The sequence below is a fragment of the Tinamus guttatus genome, unplaced genomic scaffold (genome assembly GCF_059628265.1).
Source record: "Tinamus guttatus ecotype Peru unplaced genomic scaffold, ASM5962826v1 Tinamus_guttatus_pri_ptg001150l, whole genome shotgun sequence".
NCBI classification, from domain to species: domain Eukaryota; kingdom Metazoa; phylum Chordata; class Aves; order Tinamiformes; family Tinamidae; genus Tinamus; species Tinamus guttatus.
In genome coordinates, this window is record NW_028289684.1 from 2,071,157 (window position 1) to 2,095,494 (window position 24,338).

At 43.3% G+C, this 24,338-nt stretch overlaps 1 protein-coding gene across 1 annotated transcript in view; it reads right to left on the reverse strand.

Annotated features, from left to right (window-relative positions):
- Window positions 1-24,338, reverse strand: part of PTPRT (protein tyrosine phosphatase receptor type T) — a 396,902-nt gene that overhangs the window by 124,103 nt on the left and 248,461 nt on the right. Inside the window, exons 8-9 of the mRNA XM_088538697.1 lie at window positions 14,254-14,550; window positions 11,566-11,675 (exon numbers count right to left, since the gene is read on the reverse strand). Of these exons, the coding sequence (XP_088394823.1) occupies window positions 11,566-11,675; window positions 14,254-14,550 (407 nt within the window). The remainder of the gene's footprint in view (window positions 1-11,565; window positions 11,676-14,253; window positions 14,551-24,338) is intronic.

Below are 24,338 nucleotides of genomic sequence, written 5' to 3' on the forward strand. Positions count from 1 at the left end.
TTCTGCCCCTCTACTCTGCTCTGGAGGGGCTGCACCTGGAGTATTGGGGGCAGTTCTGGGCTCCTCGGTACGAGAGGGACGTGGAGCTTCTAGAGAGCATCCAGTGTAGAACAACAAAGTTGATTATGGGACCGGAGCATCTAACTTATGAGGAAAGACTAAGCGAGCTGTGTCTGTTTAGCCTGGAGATGCGAAGATTGAGAGGAGATCTGATCAATATGTACAAGTACCTGAGGGGAGAATGTAGAGAGGATGGGGCCAAACTCTTCTCCGTGGTGGCCAGTGACAGGACAAGGGGTAATGGGTGCATGTTGAAACACAGGAAGTTTGATCTCCTTGTGAGGAGAACTTCTTTCTGGTGAGGGTGACAGAGCCCTGGAACAGGCTGCCCAGGGAGGCTGTGGAGTCTCCTTCTCTGGAGATCTTCCAAACCCGCCTGGATGCCGCCCTGTGCCCCGTGCTTTAGGTGTCCCTGTTGGAGCAGAGGGGTTGGACTAGATGATTTCTAGAGGTCCCTTCCAACCCCAACCATTCTGTAATTCTGTGAAAAGATGACATAAATCTGGACAGAAGTGTCTTTCTTGGCAGTTCTCTACCTTTTCTAGTTCATGTTCTTCTCCAGAATTCCTATTAGAGATGCTGGCCTTATAAAGGATTTTAAGGATGACAGAAACAGGCTGCTCTTCTCAACACCCTCTTTTGAACTTAAGGGTTGATCGGATCAAAATAGTCCTCCAAGGAGGGAGATTGGCACAGGAGTTAAATTCTATGAAGACTAGAGCAGATCTTCCTCGTAGGTATCTTAAATTTCTTCTTTGCCTCAAGACTTTTCTTTCACATCACTTCTTTTTTTCTTTTTTTTTTCCAGCTCCAAGAGAACAGAGAAGTTGTCTCTAATATCGAAGACATCTGGTCAAATGTGGCATCTGGTCAAATCTCCATTTTGACGGACTTTTCTGATTCTTATAAGCTCCTCGATTACCTGCTCATCATGTCCACTGTTTCTTGTCATTCATCCAAGTTCCCTTACATGCAGCCAACAGGCTGGGCATCTTTCTCCTAAGTCAGTATGACCTTCACTGGATAATTAGGAAAATAAAGCAGAGCCGGCTGATGCTGCTATGCTCTCGAGTTGCAAGTTCAAGGTGGCTACTGCTGCCTTCCACCTTGGTTTGTGAGAATGGGAGGACAATCAGAAACCTCTCTCATTTTGTGTGTTTGAAGCCAAGTACAGAATTAACTTGCCTAACACAAGATCTGCTCCGAAGTGTGGAGAACGTCAGGGGGACAATCAATTTCATGACTCTCTAAAGCTGATGGAAACATGATTACACAGCAAACCATGGGCTCTTTTTTTCTAAAACTTGCTGACTGCCTGTGCTTCTTTGGAACAATTACTTTTGTGCAGCTGAATTCGAACTGCAGCTGGGATGGGCATTAGTTTCCATCTTATCAGGAAGTTTCAGACATTTGAAGGGTACCAGACTAAAGGCAATTGTACTAAGGGTTACACAAAAGGAGTAATTTGGGAGAAGCTATCTTCTAATGAACAAGAAAAGAGTAGGTTAGTGAAGAGCCTTCCTTAGAGCTGGACCTCAGAACGGAAGATTGTATTTTCTAACTAGGAGATTAGGGGCATTTGCTCTCTTAAAAAAAATCAGTGCAAGTCCAGCATTTATTGCTACATTTATGACTCCACAGCCCAATAAATTTCATTCAGGAAAGGAGAGGAAACAAGTACCTTTTAGTCTTGCTTTCTTATACTCTTTGTTTGTTAGCAACCACATGAAAAGAAAAGGTAAAAGGAAAAAGGAAAGAGCCCCAGCACTGCTCTAGGAATGAATATGGAAGTTGTGAACAAGAGAGACCCATCTCCTCCCTTACAGATTTATGGAGCCATGTGGTAAACACAGAGTCAATTAAACCTCCCAAACACAGCCAACACACCTATAGACTGGCTATATCATGACTGTATATCCAGCTGTCTTGACCAGGTATGGGGAAATCAGGCATGAGAAGTCTTATCTGTTCTCTTCCTTGCTTAGATTCCTCCTCCTGTTTTGCCTCCCTGGGACTTTACTGTGTTTTTTGTTGTTGGTGGTGTTTTCTATAAATAAAACTAAATTTAATGTCTTTGAGAAAGGTGAAAAGAGAGGTGTAGGTAACAAAGCAATTGGGAGCGCCTCTGTAATGTATTCAGGCCATTAAGGATTTCATTAGGTTTACTAAAAGGTCATTAATGATAAAATATCTTCTTTTATTTTACCTACTTTCTAAACATTATAGTCTATTCTGCCATTCAAGCTTGCACCCCACTGACATTAATTAGCATGCTATATATTACGGAAAGCTTTTAATGAGCTGTTATTTCATATGATTTTATTGGAGAGGCTCATTGTTCAGTTTAATAGCCCAAAATGACAACTATAAAAATTGCTTTGATAGGACCGCAGCATTGGTAGGTTACTCAATCTCTCTGCTCTTTTCTCAGTTCTTGAGGCCAAAAGCTCGGCTGAATAAATTCTCATAGTTGGTTCATCCCATTATATTTGGTGTAGTGAAAGCTGTGGGCAAAAAAAAAGAGACCAAAGCAATGCAATGGAACTATAATAATCTCAATTTACCCCTCTTCTGTTTGTTACATGCCATAAAGTAGTAGAATGGAGACCATGAGGTGTTTTTGTCACCTTTATAGACCTACCATCAGCCCTAACCCATATCGGACTAGATGATCTCTAGAGGTCCCTTCCAGCCTCAACCATTCTGTGATTCTGTGATGATTAACACCATATTTTTAGGCACTTAAACTATCCCTTTGGGGCTCTCAAGTGTCTGCCTCACCCAAAGCCCCTTCTGAAAGTTGCAGGTAAAAACTATTGACTCAGAAACCAAAAGTAAAGGAGGGCACCCCAGGAATCACTCTGCCCTCGCCAAAACCCGCCCTTCTCTAATGTCCCCAATGCCAGCAGTGCCACTGGATGGCAGGGAGAGGTACCATCAGGAATACACAGTGATAAAAAGGGGAGGAAAAGGACTCAAAAGCAACATGTAGATTGGGAATGGAAGGTGGGGCACAGGAAGGTAAGGTCAAGACCCACCCACGGGATGGCAAGATCACACTGAAAAAAGGGGTCTAAAATACATTCACAAAGGCAGCAGTTCCAGAAGGAACCATAACACTGTCATCTCCTCACCTTGGGGTAAAACATCAACTGCCTTTTCTTCCTCTGCACAGTTCCTCAGTTACACCAGTCACAGGATGAAGCCACCAGGTCTGAGCTTTTCACTGCCTCATTGGTAAATTAAGCAGTTCTCAAGATGAAAGGGAAAAAGGGATCTGGAAATCAAGCACAACCCTGTTCCTGTGGCACGTTTTTAAGTTAGTTTTAATTTAGTTGGGAAAGCAAGATCTGAACATGAAGTTGCTCAAGAGCTTTATCTGTATTACTGCAACAGCACAGGTAGACTGGTACTTGAAAAGATGAGACAAAAGAAGGAGGATTAAGAGTCAACTGTCTTCTGAATGAGCAAAAGAAACATCATGTTTGAAAGAAAAATGAGTAGAGAACCAAAACGGTATTTTTTCTATAACAGAAAACACTGGAAGGCAGAAAGAGAAGATGATGTGCACAAACCTACAAAGGGACTTTTTCACTTGAACCTACTATATAAGAGAATAAGTGATTTTTCAGTTCTTATTATTTTATTTTGGTTTACACATTAAAATCATTCATCTCCTTCCTTAGGAAAAAAAAAAAAAAAAGATTTCATTGTAGTCAAATATCTTCTCTTGTTTGCACTGGATTTACATTGCTCTATCTATCTGTTGACTTCAAAAGAACAAAAAGAAGGTAATCAAAGAAACTCCTGTGCCCAAGGGACTGGGTTATGTTTTTTGTTTTCTTTTTTTATTATTATTGGTTATTGTTGTTGTTTTTCTATAAAGCTTGATCAAGCAATTTTTAAAAAACAATTGCTTCATGTTATTTATAACCTGAGTATGCTATTTACCTGAAAGTTGTCATACATTAAAAATTATATAGGTGCTCTCTAAATAGCTTCTTATTCTCTGATCATGATGTTACTGGAAGCCACAGGATTTCCGAGAGCATCATTAACTAGTGCTTTCGAGTTAAGGATGTCTTCAAGTAACAGAAAGGGAGTAGAGTGTGATTAAAATCTCTGTGTTATTGGAGGAAGTTCTTTCAACAGCTCTTTAAGGTGCCTATTCAGAAAAGCATTGCTAATTAGGAAATCATTCAAACATTTGCTTAATTTTAAGGATGTGCTAATACCACTGCAGTTAATGGGACTTAGGCACATGACTAGCTCCCTCCAAGTCTATACTTACTCGGGATTGCACTTGAGAAGAAACAAATACTCACGATTAAAGATGTGTTTAAGAGCTTTCCTTAACAGAGGTCTCAGGAAATAAAAAGCAGGAGTGACTCATTCTGCCTTTAGGAGTAGCTCCTGCCAGGTTGGTGCTCAGTTCATGGGAGCAGCAGAGCTGTGTTCGTGGCTACGCATCTGCATTGCAGAGCTGCGAGTGCTGGTTTTAAACCAAGTTACCCAAAGTGCCCCATGACCAGCACAGGCACCACCTACTAGTTAGAAGAATCCTAGGAGTGACAGGGAGCATTTAAGCCATGTTATTATGTTAATGTGGGGAAGAGGGGCTTTCCATGTGATTCTGCTGAAGATAAATGAGCTGAAAGAAAAGGTATCTCTTGTGATCCAGTGCTTCTCTCCAACTGCACCTAGAAAACTGTTCCATTATCCTCTGCCTTGCCTCAGGGAGTGGACCAAAGGGTCTATGGCTGACATCTAAACCTGCTAAGAAAACCAGAAATGCTCAAGTTTCTGGCTCTTGTCAACTGCCAAGAAAAAAACAGCACCATTCCTCTTCCAAATCTAGCCTGAATGCCAATGAGGACAAGGCAGTGGCCAACCAGCCTTTTCACCACACGTTCACAGTCAGCAACCATAGAGCAAACAATTCATTTCCAGCCAGTCTAGCCCTCTTCCAATGCAATTTTGCACAAAAAGCTACTAACTACAAAATGAATTTAGCCGTGTGTATATGCACAGCTTTCCTTGCGTGTAATGGAGGGGATGCAGTGCTCAATGAGGGCTGAGAGAGCTTCAAACTTAAACAGATTATACATAGCTGCACAGTTTTGTTGTTAGTTGAGCCTATTAAAGGATTCTGATTCAACACAGTGCAGATGCAATATAACACTTATTCTTTGGGTAATTGACTTTCATGGACTCTGGACAAACAATATACTGCTGTACAAGACACCACATAAATCTCGTGTCAAAGGGAAAACACATTAGTGTTACAGATGAACAGAGCAGTAGTATCCAACTGTATGAAGACTGCCTTGTCCTATGTCCTTTACAGAAGGGTGACAGAGCCAGGGCTACATATATACAATCTTAAATTGACCATTTCCTGGGCCTTGAGCACTTAACAGTGTCTCCTTAACGTTCTCTTCATGTTCAGCCGAAGGCGGTGGCCAGCTGTGTGTGGCATGGACTTCCTTCAGCGCACGCTCAGCGAGCTTGGTGAGAAAGTTTCCTCCCAAGAGCATCATGCATCCGCCAAACGCGACTGAGGAGCTGCAACATGACTGATTTTCATGGGAACATTCAAAGCCACTTCTCACTGAAGGCAATTTCCGAGAAATGCCCATCTTTCTACTCTTTCGACTGTAGAGCTTTATATAAATTGGTTGCAAGATTCTATGGTTGCTACTTTCCTTCCTGTGGGAGCCATTTTTCACTGCTCTTAACCAAGAAAAAACCCTAAAACAAACAAACAAACAAACAAACAAACAAACAAACAAACAAAGCCAAGTTCTGCTCCCACCGCTCTTCCAGGAAAATTTTATTTCCTGCACCTTTCAACAGGCAAGATGTTATCCTAAAAAATTCAGGTTTCACAAATAGCTTTTAAAAAAGGTCTATGAATAGAAATGCCTGCATAACCCTGCAGTGGATAGCTATCGTACCAGACAATCATGCTTTGTGTTATAATAAGTATGCACTTTCAAAGGTCAGAGCTAGAAGAAATCTGTTCCACCCTATTGTAAATGCAGGCAGTGCATCCCACAAAGTTTGACCTTATGCACAACCCTCTGAGAGACCGTTCCCACGTAACGACCTCTCCTGCAGAGAAAAACTCAGCAAAGTAATGGAGAAGAAATGGTGTATTGGCAACCGGAGCGATGATGAAGGGCAGACTGCAATTTTACATGGCAACTAAGAAGATCTGTAACCTCTGAAGTGCAATTTAAACTCAAATCCACTGGGATTAAGGGAACTAGGCTCCAAGCGTCCCATTAAAGAGTTGAAAATGCATGTGAAAGTCTTTCATATTACTATTCCTGGCATCTAAACACAGATTTGCAGCCTTTCAGAAATGGTAACAGAGAAAACTAGCTAGTTAAAAGCTGCAAATACGTCCTTATTTTTCCCAAGACACGTGTATAACTCACATGGGACTTAATAATCGTAAAGATGAGAACATAAGTGATTACAGAAACGCACCTTGCCATGTTTAAAAAGACCGTTTGCCATTGAAACGCTGCCTTTAGGCATGGCTCATTGCAAGGACTTCCCCAGCACGAGAGTCATTTTTCCAACCAAGGAGCTGAATATCCTGTAGTTACTCTTTAAATGATTTCAGGACTGTAATGTGTCCTAATGATGCCTTCCCCTCAAGTAACATGACAAATACTTTAGACAGGACTGCGGCATGTTTTTTTTCTTTCTTTCCCTTTAAGGAAGAAATGTTGTAAAAATTGACAATTCTGAGAAAGAGATTACATAGAATATATTTACAAGGGCAAAAACCAACATTCTACTGTACACCAGTAACCTTCCAGCTGCCAAAAATGGTCAGTAAAATGCAGATATGCAGGATTATTTCTATTTACATTTTCCAAATTAAATTCAAGTTTGCACGAAATACCTGGATCCATACGTGCATATGAAGCACTTCCATCTGAACTGGGGAACAAGCATCTGAGCCAACCTCACCTGATCTACAAGCAGAACAACTTAATTGCAAAAGCTGATTGGTGACCTTGAATTAGCCTGCATGTGCCTTCAATAACAGCATGGATCTTCCTACTGTTTGATGCTGGACTGACTTCACGTGCACTTGGGATGAAAAAAATTATTCGCTTATCTTTGTACACACAGGGTGAACTGCCACACAGTACAAGCACACTAAGCATCATTTAATTATTAGGGATTTTAAAGCATAGCAGCTTTTACACGATGGGTAAAAGGCATGAAACAAGTTGTGGTTCTTTGAGTTTGGCAGGAGAGAGAATGTGGTGCTGGATTTATTCCAGTATTATTCAATTCTGCCACTTGCAGCCAGTTAGCAGACAGACGATATAAGGCCTTTTTTCCTGAATGTCACATGCAAAATTATCTATATAAGGCAGTCTAACCAAGCCACTGTACTAGAAAAGACTGTTTACCTGTGGTTTTGAATGCAGCTTGATCTACCTGCCTCATGTAAGTTCTGATGCACTTTCAACCTACCCGTAGACTCGCCTTTAGCTTTAGTTTTATCCCTGTTGCACGGCTTACCTGCAACAGCCTGCAGCATCCCTCCCTCTGGGCTCATAGGACTGCACAGACAAACTGACACCTGCTAACCCGGCACCTCCCCGTTACAGGAGCTGCTTCCCTGCGCTCCCCTGAGCATCCCTCACTTTCTGCGTAGCTCATATCCCAATCTTTCCAGCATGCTGATTAACAGACTTTCAATTCTTGGGGCTTGCCAAGGCTCCTTGAACAAGAGGTTTTTGCTCTCTGGAAAAAGAGAGCAATTACCTGCTAACCTCATGATCCAGAAGATTTCTTTCTCTCCAAATCCATCTGACCATATCTAGCAAGACACTTAGTTCTGTAGCTGAATGCAGGGGTGGAGGTTAGCTGGCCTTAAATGCAAGGCTGTAGATATGTCTTTTAAGACACTACAAAAGCCGTGTGTGGGGTAAATGTCCATCAGAGGAGCTCTGCATAAGTCAAAAAGGTTCATTAAGGTCCTTTGATTTTGTTTATGCTCTTTGGAGGTATTCAGCCGTGATGAACTTAGTGATGCTGGCTGCCAAATTACTTGCTGAAGATTGTGCTACTGAATTTCAGCCCAGTTGGCAAATAACTGGGGCACATGCCAATTGCAATGGCAATTTGTGTGATATGGAAGTCTCTCTGCCAAGGAGCTGCAAGAATAACTAGAGATCCTAGGGGAAATTCTGTCCCAAAGAAAAGCAAGCAGGATGTAAGTGGAATAGGCAGTGTGCTTATTTGGAAGCATTTGGAAACCTGCAGACAATAATTTTAACAAAATTAGAGAGAAAATACCTACATACAGTAATAAAGCTGGCTGGTAATGGTAAGGAAGTATTACCTATCTGGGCAAAGGAGGAGCTTTTCTTAAGAGTATTTGTGCATAAGGGAGTATGAGAGTTATCTGTAAGACACCTCTATGTTGATCTAGTCATTTACTTTCCAGCATAATGCAGATCTTGACATCTCTAACCCACGTTCATAAAATGATGTTTCTTGACCTATACTTTGGAAGGGATTTTTCCTTAAGTTTTGGCAGGTGCTTGGGATTTGTTTTTCCTCCATAAAGACAGTTGTGAAGTGTCTAGATAGCTGCAAATTTGCTAGTATATCAACTGAGTCCCCCGGTCTTGTTGGTGAAAGATTGGCACTGCAGGTGTTGTTTTCAGAAAGAGTGTTCCCTATAGATACTTCATATTTATGTGCTATGCAGGTTCATATAGTTTAGGGTTGCAGTTTTGACCTTTTTGGTGCAGTTAAAGGCTTCTCTTCCTAACCGTTTGTGCCGCAGACCACTGACGTCTCAAAGAACTGAAAACTTATCACCAACTACGTACAACTTGTTTTCTTCCTCTGCAACCAACAGGCCAGCTGAACCCTGTTAAAGCAGGACAAGATCACAGCAATACTGAATAATGCTGGAATCTCATCTCAAACAACACATTGGAGGTCACTACTGCTGAAGAATTATTTCACTCCTATACACATGGCATGAAATCCTAAAATAATACCAATACGAACTTGCAGGTAATAAGCATCTATCCATCACCTGGGCAATACAATAAGTTTTTCGGTATTTTAAGGAAGATTACACTTCAGTTTCAGGTAGCAGGCTAAGATGCTTCTGCAACCTGTGTTTTATTTACTGAGGAGTATCAGAAACAGAATCTCCTGATATCAAGAATAAACACTCATACTGCTGGATGTGATAGGGACTTGAGCAGCCTGACAACTACCTAAAGAGCGCTCTGGCCGCCTCTCCAAGCTGTACGAAACTGGTCATCTGTACTTTCATCTCAGCTGATGAACACTTGTCTCAGAGTGTGGGACTGCACTTAGTGACTACCCCCTGCAAGAAGAGAGAGGAGAGGAAAGAGTTTCTGTTCGTGTCGACCTTCAGGCACTTCATTTCTCCTGATGTTTTTAACACTTAGATTTTCATCTTTCTGGAGCTGAGGGGGAGGATGAAAAGGAAGAAGAGCTGGAATTCATTCACCTTGACTTCTCTTTGTCTTCAGCTGTCATACATGTGTAGAGTCACTAGCAGAAATGGAATATTTTGTGTGTGTCTCCACTGAGACCCAAGCAATGATGTGACTTGAGGGGCAGAGGCACTGTCATGATGCATCACTACCCTGCAGGCATTAAAGTATCTCTATGCAGCTGCTCATCCAGAAAAGCTACTCAGATTACTCACGTCCTTTCAATGAGCTCAGCCCAAGGCAATATTTTAGCAGGAAACTGACTCTTTAAAAATTAAAAGAAGTTATTTTTGCATCATTTGACTTGGAATATTTCTAAATGTGTTCTATTATCGGTCATTGCTGATGCCAGAACAATAACGAATTTGCAACTGATTCTATTCAAATCAATTCCTTAAAAAATACAGATAACTTTCTTGTAGAATTCCTTACCCATATACAGAGGATAGCCTGTGGTGGATCTCTAGAAACATGGAAATGGAGAAGTAGCTCTAGTTCCAATATAACAGACAGGTCATATGCAACCTACATAGACTTCAACAGATATCTCAGCTGTGACCAACAAAACATGACTGCTTACTTTAGTCAAAGACTTTTCCTGGCTGAAATTACACAGAATTAGCATGAGGAACTTCTATTTATTTAGCTTTACTGTATCAAATTCAGTGTACCCTCTGCAAGCCAGCTGAACAGAGGACCTAAAAATGGAGTTACTTTTAAGCCCAAGAGGAAAAACTGCCATCTCTTGCTTGAGCTGCAAGTTGCTCAACATTAAACTTGGTTGATTTGTTACACTGGACAAACACTGTATTACACACACATAATGTGGTCCAGTGAGAGCAAGCAGTTCTAGGAGTAACATATTGCATGATGCCTTGCTGTTCCAAAGTTGAGAAGATCAGGAGGAGGAAAGCGCGCCTGGAACCTTGTTTTCAGGCTCCAGTTCACTTCTCATAACCATGACTTTCAAAATAAGCTTGTTCATTCTTCCAGCATAAAAGAGAAAGCAGGCAAGTGGCTCTTGCCCCTCCTTAGCACACCACTCTGCATGAAGCTGCAGCAAGGATTTGTATTACACCATAAAGCAATGTTTTGAATCTCTTACCGGCAGCATGCTCAGGCAGCACCAGCTCGGACTGTCTGCACCACTCCGCACTGTTTAATAAACTTGTCTATATCTTCTTCTGTTGGACACTTCCTCATTTTCCATGATCCCCTCAGCAGTCCTTTCTTTAAATTTCTTTTTTTCCTCACATGCAGGCATACGTGACAGTCTCTCCAGAACTACATTACCATTCCTGCATCTCAGCTAGAAATATTTCCTCTGATGCACCCTAGAATCATGCTTCATTTTTTCCATCCTGAATGCAGTGGCCATAGGCCATCTTTCTATAGCTTTATATTCATGCTATATTAGCATGTATCATGTAATAGGTGCATTATAAACATCTACAACCAGCTTTATATTTTGTTTGAGGGGGCGGCTGATAGAAATCTGTATTACTGAAAGATTAAAGAAGAACATATGTATTCAGAGGAACAAATATAGGATAAAACCTAATGACTGCATTCTGTTGAGAGTGTCTGGAAAATGTTATGACTACTAGGAAGCCAGAGAGCAGTTGGTTGCAGTATTTTAAGATGGTATAAAAACTTAGCAGAAGTATACCTCAAGAAACAGAAAGTGAAGAAAAAGATCTAGCAAACATCGTAGAAGAAAAAAGGCAGCATTTAAACACCTAAGACATGGGAGAATATATGACCCTTGTTTCCCATAAATACATGTAACGACTTATTTTCTTTTTTCCTCTCTCCAACCTGGAAAACATTTTCAATGGCAGCATCAAACTACCTTGAAAATTCTCATCTATTTTGATCAGACTTCTTTCAGCACCTGCTGAAATATCTCAGAGCTCAGGTTTGGCTTGAGCACATATGAAAGAGGCCCCATGGCATTTATTCCTTGACAGCAATCTGGTCTCCTTACCTCATAGAGTGTAATGATGCCATTTGTCTCATTTGGAGGCTTCCACTGAACATAGATCTTCTCTTCGAAAGGGCCTCCCTGGATGGATTCCAAGGGAACTGGTCCAGGAACTAGACAAATTTTTAAAAAAGATGTAAGAAGCTACCACCAGCTGGAGATGCCACATACATGAGGACATACCAAGATTCCACCCAACCACATGTGCAGAGCTCAGGGGAAAAGGAAGGAAACTCAAAACCCCCGATCACTGCCTTTGGGCTATTCTCAACCTTGGTTCAAATAACCCTAATGCAGGCTCTAGGCCATAAATAAAATCATAATACATGAAGAAATGACATTATCATCAATATGCCTTTATTGCAGTACAGCATAGAAGCAATAGATCATTCAGTACCTAACATGGAACCAAAGAACAAAGGTAAATTTACATGAGTTTATCCAGTCAGTTACCAGAAAATTTTTTCCTCATATGAAGACATAAATTTATGTTTCCTTATCCCATAAAATATCACACAGTAACAACTTAATTTTATGCTAAGTTATGCATTGAACTTATTACTTTCAAACATCAATATTCCATTGCTCTATGCATTTTTTCTTGTTTTCCCTTCTATTTAAATAAGTGCCAAATATGTATCTTTCAAACACAAACTTCAAAAAAGAGCCCAATTTAACATAGCCTCAAATATAGATATTTACACAAGTGCAAATAACAGTAATTAACATTCTGTACGTAAAGATTTATAACCTGAAGGTGATTTAAGCAGTATTATTTGCACTTCCCAAAGAGAAGTCCCAATGCACGAAGATGCCAATCCCGCTTCCACACGCTGTTACACTACTGGAAAACCTCAGGGTATGTCCAAACAGCAAAATGCAGCACGATGCAGAGCCAACTTGGATAACTCTGGACAACTAGATCTCCAGTAACATTCACGGACTTGTTCTGCAGAGCTCTGCCTAGACTGCTCTGGACTGTTTTTCCTAAAGCCTGGTCAGTTGGAGACCTGGGAACATAACCTAGGATGATCCTTGCAATGGAAAGGAGTGGTGGCATTGCACACTATTTACTCAGCTTCAGTATGACCTTCTCGTTGTTGAAATACTTCATCATTTGTATTTGAGCCTGAGCTAGATTCCTTCACATTCACTGCATCACATACGCTCGGCCCAGGAGCTTCCTATTACAGGTCTGGCCACTCATTAGGACAAGGTGTGGCTCTGTCACCAAATAAACATACCTGTGATGACTCCTAAATTCTCTGAGTGTTTAGCTGAACTTCTGGAAGCCAAGGCAGAGGTGAAGTTACAGCAGATCTTGCTTTAATCCCTTCCCTGTCCTCCAAACCCTTCTGGAACAATCCAGAGGTATTTCCAATAGAGCTGTGTTCCCTCCAGGAAACAGTCAATAATTTTGTGGATTATCAAACCAACCAGTCTCCCACAGCCACAGAATACTTCTCCCACACGCTTGGCAGAACAGGAACCCACAGGGAAGCAGGATGCCTCCTTTAGCAAAAAGACACCCGTGGAGGTGTGTAAACATCTAGCCAACATAGCCTCCTTCAGCGATTAGTTTAAAGGAGTAATTCCAGTTCTTCCATGACTACCATCTTGGCTCATGTTCTATATCTGGGGCCATTACAGACGGGCATGTAACATGTAACACATCAAGGCGTCACACAAAGCAGCAGCCAGGATGGGAACGATGCCCGCCAAGGGCGAAGTGTTCTCCCCTAATTAGTAGGGCTGCAGGACCAGGCATTTGCATTTTGCTTACAAGCTGACTTGTTCATTTACCCACCTGCTAAAGATACAGTAAGCAGAGAGGTTTTGAGTACAGAATTACCACACATTCTAGTTGCAATGTCAAAAGATAGTTGCATTCCATAGGGGATTTAATGTGTCCTTGTTCACGCGCACAACAATAAAACTCCACGTATCTAAACAGCCAGATTGCACCTTGGTGTAAAAATGCTATTGGCCTGCACCCCTTTATCAATATGAAAGGTTGATTTCCTTAGTAGAGTAACAATGTAAGATTTATATTTCATTATGGCTACAAGGCCAGCAAAAAATCCACATAGCCAAGCAAAATGTTAATGCTGTGAGAGATAACTAGACGCATTCTCAAGCCGGCCTGATGAAAAGCCCTGTTCATTTTTCCTGAAAGATTTGCCATCTTCTCACATGCCCTCCATGATATACTGGAACCACTTTTAGCTTTGGGCAGCGCCTCCTAACAGCTCTGGCAGTGGAAGAACATTTTATTTTTAATGAATTAGAGAAAACGGGGGCTGCTGGGCTAGGTGAGTCCTTGGCCTGAGCTAGTAAAGACAGGAAAAACGATACTTAGAGCATCTGTACTTCCTGAAAACTGCTCTTTTGTATCACCAAGGGAAGAGTTAGCACCCAAAGAATTGGCATCAAATCTTACGTCTAGAAGCCTGGCATTAAGAAGTGATACAGGCTGAAAAGGAAGACATCATACAGCTTTCATGGGCAGTAAAGTGAAGCGAAAGGAAAATCACCAAATGGCAGAATTGTATTTGCCTGTTTGAGAAAGGATGTCGCTCTGAGGGCCTGCTGGAGTTCAGAAAGTGGCCTCTATAGAATTAAACCTGCTGTGCCCTGTGGCTACCCTGCTGGGCAGCTGTCCCAAAACCCAAGCAAGCCAACACCACTTACCGTCCTCCTCAGTCTGCACGACCAGCTCCTCGCTCTCCATTTTGCCCTCGGGGTTGGAGAGGGCTAACCTCAGCCTGATGGTCATGAAGGGCCGCAGGCCTCGCAAGGTGTAGTGCGAGGAGGTTTGGATGAGCTCCTCCGCTTCAAACTTCTGCTGGTTGAACACGTACTGGTACTGGACGGTGAGATTGTAGCTGTGGCAGCGGGTGACGGCGTAGCCGAAGGGCTCCCACTGCAGGGTCAGCTGCCGTGAACGGATATCGACAACTTCTACGTTCTGCGGCCCATGGACCGGGTCTGTGAAGAAAGCAGATGGGGAAAGAAGAGAAAACCTTAATGGAAGTCACCTGCCCGTTAACGGCACTCCTAGATGTTCCCTCGGATGAAAAGGAATCCATGGATATGATTCACCTTTTAGAGACCAGAACAAAGACATGGGCAATCCATGTCACATCCACAAGCGTATCCTGTATTTTCATTGAAAAGCCCCTACCACAGGGCCCTGAACGGAAGCTACACTCCTGGTCCACACATGAGATCCTGCAGTTCCCATCCTGAAAGCAGTGGGGAATTGCTCCTTCTTCCTTCTTAATAACAAAATACAAAAAAAAAAAAAAAAAAAACCCTTACGGTCCACCTGAAGTGCCTCAGCACCTTGGTAAGGCCTTAAGCAATGCAATTATATAAGAAATCAGTGACGCGGGAATGAATTGATGTGTCTCAACTTCTAATTTAGCTTCATAACTCTTAGAGCCTCCTGCCAACCCTAACTCGTTCTTCTGAGACCTTAAAGTACAAATATAAGCATGAAGATGAGATCTTCTTTCTGCCCTCCCAGTGCTACTCTCAGGAGGAATCCTGGCTGTTTTGGCAGGGGGAATATGAGAAAGTTTTCTGAGTCATCTCAGGCACACACCAGTAAAGCTTTCACATGACATCATATTGATGCCCTGGCCCCAGCAAAGTTTTATTACTCTTTATTCTTTTGACAGGAAAGACTGAGGTAAAGTTTGAATATTCATGTGCAGGAATCACTTTCACCCGCTGTTCCTTAATTTATTTTTAACAGCATAAATCAAATGCTCTGACTGCAGACTCTGTCCTTTACATAAAATACAAATGCTGCTAGACATGCGAATATGAAGAATGAGAGAGCAAAATCAGAAAGTGTTTGAGATATGTCTCACGGTAGTAATATCACATATGCCATCATTTGTTGGCATCTGACATTTCTTCAACTCGTGTAGCTTTTTTTTGTTCAAAAGATACCTAAGCAATCTCATAAGAAAGCATGTAATTTCACAGAGTGTTTTTTGATTTAAAGCACAAAGTACTTCACCCAATTCTCATAGTTTCTCATGATTTCAACCTATGAAAAGAACAGAACATTTTATTGGAAACAAAAGAAATCACAAAGACTCCCAAGTACTAGCTATGCATTTTTGAAAGAGAATTAATGCAGAGAAAAAGCCTTCTAGTAATTCTTTAAAGTAAAGCATGTACCACCCATACTGACTTTAACTAATGCATCAGCAGAAAACACACTATAATAACCAATGTATTTCATATCACTTCCAAAAAACTCTTAACACTGACAACAGGAAAACAGCTATGGGATGAACACCACTGTAAATATTTGCATTCCTACACACACCTGTGAACACACTTTTTAATGGGATATTAAAGCTTGTGACTCAGGTACTATTCCAAATAAGCCATGCCATTCCCCCAGCATCCAAAAACCTGTTTGACAAGATTCTTTAGGACTGCGTGTGTCAAAAAAAGAAAAAAAAAAAAAACAGAAAGAACACATAGATACATATATTTACTTGGCAGAGGTGATAATCATTCATTTTCTGTAAAGCTGTTGAAAAAACAGTTCTTGCAGACGACTCATGGGGGTAATCAAGGTGAACAAGAGAACGGTTCTGCAAGGGTAAGCACAAACCTCCCTCCAAGACACACTGAAAAGAGAGAACACCAAAAATAAAGGAAGGTGCAGGATGTCCTTTAGCTCTCCGCTGCGCCAAGCAGTCGGCTCCAGACCCCAACGGGAACGTGGCTGGGAGACAGCACAGACCTCCATGCTAAGACAACTCCATAGCTGAAGATGGCAATTAATGCCCTTGTCAGCGTTATGGTGTTTTCTAAATTACAGTTATTTTCTTTAAGTCAGTCATGCTATGGAAGACTGGGAAATTAGAGGGTGGTTGGTTTATTGATGTCAGATGTGCTGACTCCCTTGGTGTGCAGACAGTGACTCTGAGTCCGCACCAACCTCATCAAGACATATGCCCAAAACACAGACAAAACGCCTAGGAAAGATTACTTGCATTTTATTCATTTTCTGCCTCATGTTCTTGCCCACGCTTTCCCTTCTCACCCCCAACAAGCAGTCTCAGAAGCTGGCTTGCATCGGATCTCTACCTATAACTCAAAATTTTTCTGTAAATGCTCTAAGGTATCGCCTGAGGCCCTTCTTTGTTTTTCACCCATTGAGTCTTCCCATTAGAATCACCTGTGTATTAACTGCAGGTGGGTTTGAGTCACAAAGTGAGAAGCTAAAATAGCAACCCTGCTGCACTACAAGTCTGCATCACTGAACACAAAATGTTCTCCGAGAACCATCCGATCCCAGGTCGGTAGTCTGAAAACGTGACATTTTTCAGTCCCCAGAAAGAGACCGTGATGCTGTAGTTCACAGCAGAAGCAGCAATGGGAAGTAGTTTTCAGATACACCTGCAGCCTGAAGAGTCTTGAGCAAAGGGGGAATAAACAAACACATAAACAAAAACTATTTGAACTTTAACTTCAGAAATGAAGAAACTAGACTGGAACTAACTCAGCAAATCGAAGCAGGACTTGAGGAGTTTTATATTCTCTCTTGCTCCCTTCCCACAGTTGCAATCTCCTTTTACTGAAAACTGAGACCATATAATTTTGAACGCATTTTCCACTCTGATTTCCTCTGCAGTATGAGCCATTTTTACTCATTGTCAAAGATGAGATTTTGTGGTGTTGTTTTTCAAAGGACAGTAGTCCTACTATCTTGTCCATTTAATTCCCTATGCATTTTAGCTTTCCAAATACACATCCTTCTGTTTCAATCTTAGTCTCAAACGATGTTAATATGTACCCCTGGGGCTCTAGAATGTCACATTTTCCATAAGGTGATAATGACTTATTTTCCCTCAAACAAGCAAGAAAAATAAAAATGTTTGTATTTGAGCTATAAGCCTCTACTAATGGTAAATATTTGCAGGTTAGACAACTTGATCCCCTTCTCTACTCTTGAAGTTACAGCTTCAAATGAAGCAACAAGAATCCTGAAAATTATTAACCTTACACTTGGCTTCAGAAGAAAAGCTTCCACGGTATATCTCAATGAAAGCTGTACCAAAACGCCCTACCAAAGCAAGAGAGAAACAGACTGACTCAATTTTAAAGCTTTGGAATTGCATATTTTAAGACATCCCTGTAGCCAGCATAAACTGAAATTTCCAAGTGTCCTGGGACCTTGGGGGAAATAAACAAACATGGAAATCCCTAACAGGAAAGAACCATGAAACAACCACCACTTATCATGAAGCCGGGCAAACGGCATCATTATTATTCCAGCCTGTCTTGACTCTTAGATACATGTTTAAAGTTCCTATTGTAGTCAAGGACAATGACAGCCCATGGGATCCTGACCTGCATCAGGAGCAGCGTTGCCAGCAGGCGAGGGAGGGGATCCTGCCCCTCTGCTCAGCTCTGGGGAGGCACCTGGAGTATTGGGGGCAGTTCTGGGCTCCTCAGTACGAGAGGAACGTGGAGCTTCCAGAGAGCATCCAGCGTAGAACAACAAAGATAATTATCTGTCATATGAGGAAAGACTAAGCGAGCGGGGCCTGTTTAGCCTAGAGAAGAGAAGACTGAGAGGAGATCTGATCAGTATGTACAAGTACCTGAGGGGAGAATGTAGGGAGGATGGGGCCAAACTCTCCTCCGTGGTGGCCAGTGATAGGACAAAGCGTACAAGTTGATTCCCAGGAAATTCCATCTCCATGTGAGGAAGAGCTTCTTTCCTGTGAGGGTGCCAGAGCACTGGAACAGGCTGCCCAGAGAGGTTGTGGAGTCTCCTTCTCTGGAGATCTTCCAAACTCGCCTGGATGCCGCCCAGTGCCCCGTGCTCCTGGTGTCCCTGCTGGAGCAGCGGGGTTGGACTAGATGATTGCCAGAGGTCCCTTCCAACCTCAACCATTCTGTGATTCTGTGACTGGATAACACAGCATTTCCCACTGACCACTCCAGCCGCATGGCCATGGCAGCTGCTGCAAACCCTTAGCAAGGCAAGAACCTGTCTGAAGTTGTGAGGGACAAGCGGCCAGACAGCGTGACCCACAGGGCTCCAGCTATGGCCTCGGTCCTTTGGTCCACGTACGCAGACGCTTCTGACTCCGTGACCTGCAACGCTCACGGGCTACGTCTCCAGCTAGTGGCATTCTGCAAAACGTCCAATTTTGGGATGCTTTTGCTCCTTCCTTATCAAGGGCTACAGATCTCATTTTGTTCGCTGCGGTCTTGTGGCTCAAGGTGAGACATAGGAAGGCAAAGGTTGATTTAGATTATTAACAACTGTTGTCCCTGGTTTATAGGCCTCCATGCTGGGAAGAAAAGAGGGGAAAGGAAGTGATGGCAAAGCTCTGAGGTTTAAATACAAAGCTAAAGTTGAGCAGAAAAGTTAAACACAGACAATCAGCCGTTGCCCTTCAGGTTAACTACCTGCTGCCAGAACCTAATTGCAAGAAATTGTTGCTGTCAGTAAAACCCTGGCATTCAGCAGATGTCCACATTGCTTGCAGGCTCCGTTGTCCATGTCTCCTGACCCAGTGGAGAGCAGAGGCAGAGTTTATTAATGGTGCAGTTGTCCGCTGATGAAATCCTGCCTCCCAAAAGTAGGTTACAGAGACGGAGAATGCTCAAAGGAAGGAAAATGAGCATGACAGGCGCACGAGCTTTCCCCAGAGCCTAAACTGATGCTTTCTGATAAGGAAAACAGAATGGAAACATGTGTGAGCCTCACACGCACCAGAGCTTATAGACCAACTAGTATCTGGCAGCCCAGCAAGGTCCACAGCTCTTTTTCCTAGGCAGACTGTATCAAATAATACCAAGTGCTTAGCAAGAAATACCTTCTCATTTTCTCCAGCTGGGAAAGAAAGTGGACATGTTTTTCCATTATTTGTAAGGCTATTACAGCTGTGCAGCTCATTTCAGGGTAGGTCTCTATTAAACCTCCAGAAATGAATTTTACGGCCAGCAGAGGCCGCAGCTCTGAGGCACAGGACGAAGCCCTGTCCTCCCTCGCGGTGACTCCTTTCTTCCCACAAGGGAATCGGAGTCTCCGGAGGTAAATGTTAATGCAGAAAGGGTCCGATCTCTGTGTCAGTCTTTCCCAGATTGCAACTTCAACCTTTTCAGACAAACACAGGGAATAATGCGGCTCCGTACATCATTGCTGCCTGAGCAAATGAGAATATATCTGGCCTGCTCACTCTTAATGGCAAAGCCAGCACAGAGAGCTGCTAAAAATTCTGTTGTTACAGACACATTTTAAGTGTGGCTGAGAGATTTCTGGAACTAGTAACTGCTAAAGAGATGGAAAATTTATTACTTTAAAATTAGTCCTTTTACTTCTCATCCAGTATGAGGACTGAAGCAGTTTAATGAGAGTGGTTGCAATTCCTGTAATTCACTTGCAAAGCCGATGAAAGCCTGCAGCTTAGAGACATCAATTTTTATCAGGGTATCCAATAATGTGCAGTTTTACCTTCTCAATATATGTTCCTGCTGGAGAAGTTCTACAGAATGTGACTGTTAGGACACCAAAAGGTTTCCAGACCCATGCGAGAGTTCAAGGAGGGCCAGGCTGTTCTTTTTATCTGCTCTGAAGTTAGACGTAGACCAAGCAGTCCAACTGTCTATTTGACAACTCTACGGTGGGATGCCCATGCAGAGACCTGTCTTGAAGGCCAGGAGACACCTGCATACACTGCCAGTTGATGGTAAGACCAAATTTGGAGCTCTCCCAGCTACCAGCTTGGTGCAAACACTGCACAGGTCACAAGAATACTTAAATTCATTTCTATTTACAAAACACATATTTGCAAACTGCATGGAACAATCCACTCCCACCATAACTTGAGACAGTGGACAATTTTCAGGTGTCAACATCTAAGTCCTTCATGAGGGTGAATTGTCAGTGACAGCCTCCTTCCTCTGCAGATTCCCATGGGTTTTACAAAGACTCTGCTTGTGTGCTGCAGTTGGAAACCCAAAAGGCCCAAAAGGCAAAGGCATTATCCAACAAAAACTTCACTCCAGGGTTCAGACCAGAGCTGAAGGCTGCTTTGTGTCGCCTTCCTTCTCGTCCTCCTCCTCCTCACCTTCATCTTGCTTAGGATGAAACGAGCCTAACGAAGCCTATTAACCCTCAAAACCCACGATGAGACTAGCAAGGCCAGCACTGTGGTGCTGCCTCAATGCACAATTCAGGGTAGAGCTGCCAGCTCAGCAGTGTTTGCTCTTCACAAAACGCCTCTAGGGAGGCTTCCTCAACGCTCCTGCCTCCCCAGTGCCAACGCTGCCGAGCTACGGCCGCTCCATCGGCCCCGGAGCGCGGCCTGGCTTCCGCCGAGAGCCTTTCTTGGTCAGCACCACAACTCCCTCGGATGATGCCCCTTGGATTTCAAAGCCTTCCCAGCATAAACCCAGCCTAAATGTTTTTTTAAGGCATGACAGATTAAAAAAACAATTAAACAGACTGCACTAGTCTCCCAGTACTGAAAAAGCCTCTTGGCTTCGCCCTTTTCTGCATAAAGAACATTTCCCTAACATTTGGATCTAAATTATGTTTTCTAACCAGTTTGGGCACCGCGGGGCAGAGTGCAGACAGAGCTGCAGGCAGGTGATTTTATAGGGGAGCCTGCATTGAGAGAAGACTTGCACAGAGAGCAGTGAACAGAAGGGAGGAAGGAGCCTAATACAATAAAATGGAGCAGAACAAACTGAGGGTTTGTTGAGATACCTACAATCAACCAAAGCCCAAGCCGTACACAAAGAAATCGGTGTCATTAAGCTGACAAGCTCAAATAGGCCATTTTGGGGCATTCTCTGGGAAATGAAGAGCTGCCCTGGCACGTAGCCGAAGCTCTTATGAAAGAAAGCTGAAATAAGTTAGGTCATGGAGTAGGTGCTTGGATGAGCCAGGGCTCTCCAAAGACTTGACCTGCTCACTGCACTTCAGCTCTGTCAGCGTATTTTCTTCCGTATTTCCTTCATACAGATTTGCTTCCTCTGCAAATCTATCTTTGATTTCTGTATCGAAAAACAAATAAAAATCCAAAGCAAAGGACCTACCCCATTACAAAACTGTTCAACAGCCTCTGCTGTCTTACTCAAACCTTGTTAAACAACCATCAGTCAACCCAAATGGCCTTCACGCAGGTCCGTATCTATCAGCAAACCTTTCCACGCGCTATGAAATCCCCATGTTACAAAATTCCTTCCAAAATCCCCATTTGTTACAAGTTCCCTCTTGTTTAAAGGCTTCCTCCCCATTCTATTATTAAATGGTTAAAAGAAATCTTTTTCCTCTTAGCCCTGAAAGTATTGGTTCTCTAACAAACTTAAAGAAAATAATTATTTAAGACAACAACGGGTAATTACTGGTGTTATTAAAAACATCTATCATGGATTTGTATAATGGTGGTATTCCATAGCTGAGAACAAAATGTACTTCACTGAGCTTTTGCTTGATTAAATACAAAAGCTTAATTAAATATCCTAATGAAAGTGGAATATTAAAGCAGGTAGATGTCTCAGGTTTTAGCAAACAAAAGTGCAACTTTAAAAAAAATGTTGGTTTTATTATGTATAAATAAGCTATTTAACTATTTATTTAATTATTATGCATGTGCATTTATTTTCATTACCTTTCCTTGTGCATGTTAGCTGCTGTTTTTGTCAAGTGGAATAAGTGGAAATGTTTAGAATTATATATTAAGTATTTTCTGTCAAAAAAAAGAAAATGATTTCCATAAAAATAAATAAGATAATCAAAATAGAAGCTAAGCAAATATTTAACTGAAGCTTCCTCTATGCAGTCATGGGTCTGTTGAATTATTCTGAGCAACGCTGGAGAGAAAAGCGCTGCTTTCTCTCATTATACCTCCACTTGCTCTTTACGCCTGTGCAGTCTGCAAGAAAAAGAAATTCTTTAGGTTACTTTGGAAGTCTGTCTGGCAAAAACAAATTGCAAAATGTAAAAGAGGGTTTTCCAGTCTACTAGCAGGCCCATCGGAAGGTTTCTGAGAGCTCCCGAAATGCGCTAGGCGGCCCAAATCACTTGGGGCTCGCTGGGTGTTTTTCCAGGATTCACAAGGAGCTGCAATTCCCTTTTGCACCAGGCACCATCCGACGTGTGAAGGTTGAATAAGCCCAGGACTAGCTCCTTCCCTGGCTTTGTGACATCAAAAGGAATCTTCTCTCACACTCTGCCGTACGTGCTCAAGGGAAAAAAAACCCAAGGTTGTCAATTGCCGAGAACTGGATAATTACTTGGGGCTAAACAGAGTATGTCACAGGCACATAAGTGAGTTTTGGCAAACAAGGGACAAGCGTAATGAGTAAAATACCTGGGAACAAGGACCAAGGGAGAAAAAGGGCAGCTGCAAAATCAGCTAATGGAAAAGGGACAGACTCTAACCCTGCGTCAATGCGGCTTCCTTCTCCCCTTACCTAGATGGAGCCTCTCAAATCCCCGCAACCACGTCCTGGTTGCAGGGTATTGCAGGAGCTTATTTTTAGAAAGGCTACAAATGCGACTCGTGATCAGCTGTTTAATTCTGTTTTCACGCTCGCGCCTGCCTTCCCCAGCGTGTTGCAGCCAGCAGTGCAATGCCCCCAGCGCCGCGCACCGTTAAACGCCACGTATGCGTTCGCACCAGTGTTCACCTCTAAATGCTGCACATGCTCTTTGGGATCGGAGGCAGTAAAAGTTCATTCCGGACAGGATCAATGCACTGTATTCAGCCTTGTAATTGCCCTTTCCCTATGGCGTGGTTGTATTTATAACTCCAATCAAAAGAAAGGGGCTAATTTTTCTCTGTAGCTTGCCTAGGGTTTCCCTGTTCCAAGCGCTGGGAGGGCAAGGACAGGAGCAGAGCTTCTCTGAGCAGGGACCGTGTCCCTCTCACGAGTGTGCCCCTATGGAGACGCTCTTCAGGAATCACACCAGGACGTGACGTAGGAGCAGACACATAAACCGGCTCTTCAGCAACGCTCCCAAGCTCACTGGGACGACGTAGCTCCTGTCATAGGCAGCATAACCCGAGCACAGATCCTAACGTTGGGATTACGTCCAGTCCTGTTCATGCTCCAAACACACCCCTTTCTAGGCCTCTTATAATTCCGAGTCTTTCTTTTTAAACACACCTTTTTAAACTCAGCAGCTTTCTTTTTTAAATGCAACTGGATTAATTGCCTGCTCCGAAAACGACTCAATTCCAAGTGATCCTAACTTGCTCCTCCCAGCTGCAATCCTCCCCCCAGCGACGCTGTGCGCCGAGCTCCCTGCTCCCGGCTCTGAGCTCCTGGCTCCCAGCTCTCTGCTCCCAGCTCCGAGCTCCCTGCTCCCTGCTCCGAGCTCCCTGCTCCGAGCTCCCTGCTCCCTGCTCCGAGCTCCCGGCTCCCAGCTCCGAGCTCCCTGCTCCGAGCTCTCTGCTCCCAGCTCCGAGCTCCCTGCTCCCGGCTCCCTGCTCCCGGCTCCCTGCTCCCGGCTCCCTGCTCCGAGCTCCCGGCTCCCTGCTCCAAGTTCCCGGCTCCGAGCTCCCTGCTCCGAGCTCCCTGCTCCCAGCTCCGAGCTCCCGGCTCCGAGCTCCCGGCTCCGAGCTCCCGGCTCCGAGCTCCCGGCTCCGAGCTCCCGGCTCCGAGCTCCCGGCTCCCAGCTCCCTGCTCCCAGCTCCCTGCTCCCAGCTCCCTGCTCCCAGCTCCGAGCTCCCTGCTCCGAGCTCCCTGCTCCGAGCTCCCAGCTCCCGGCTCCG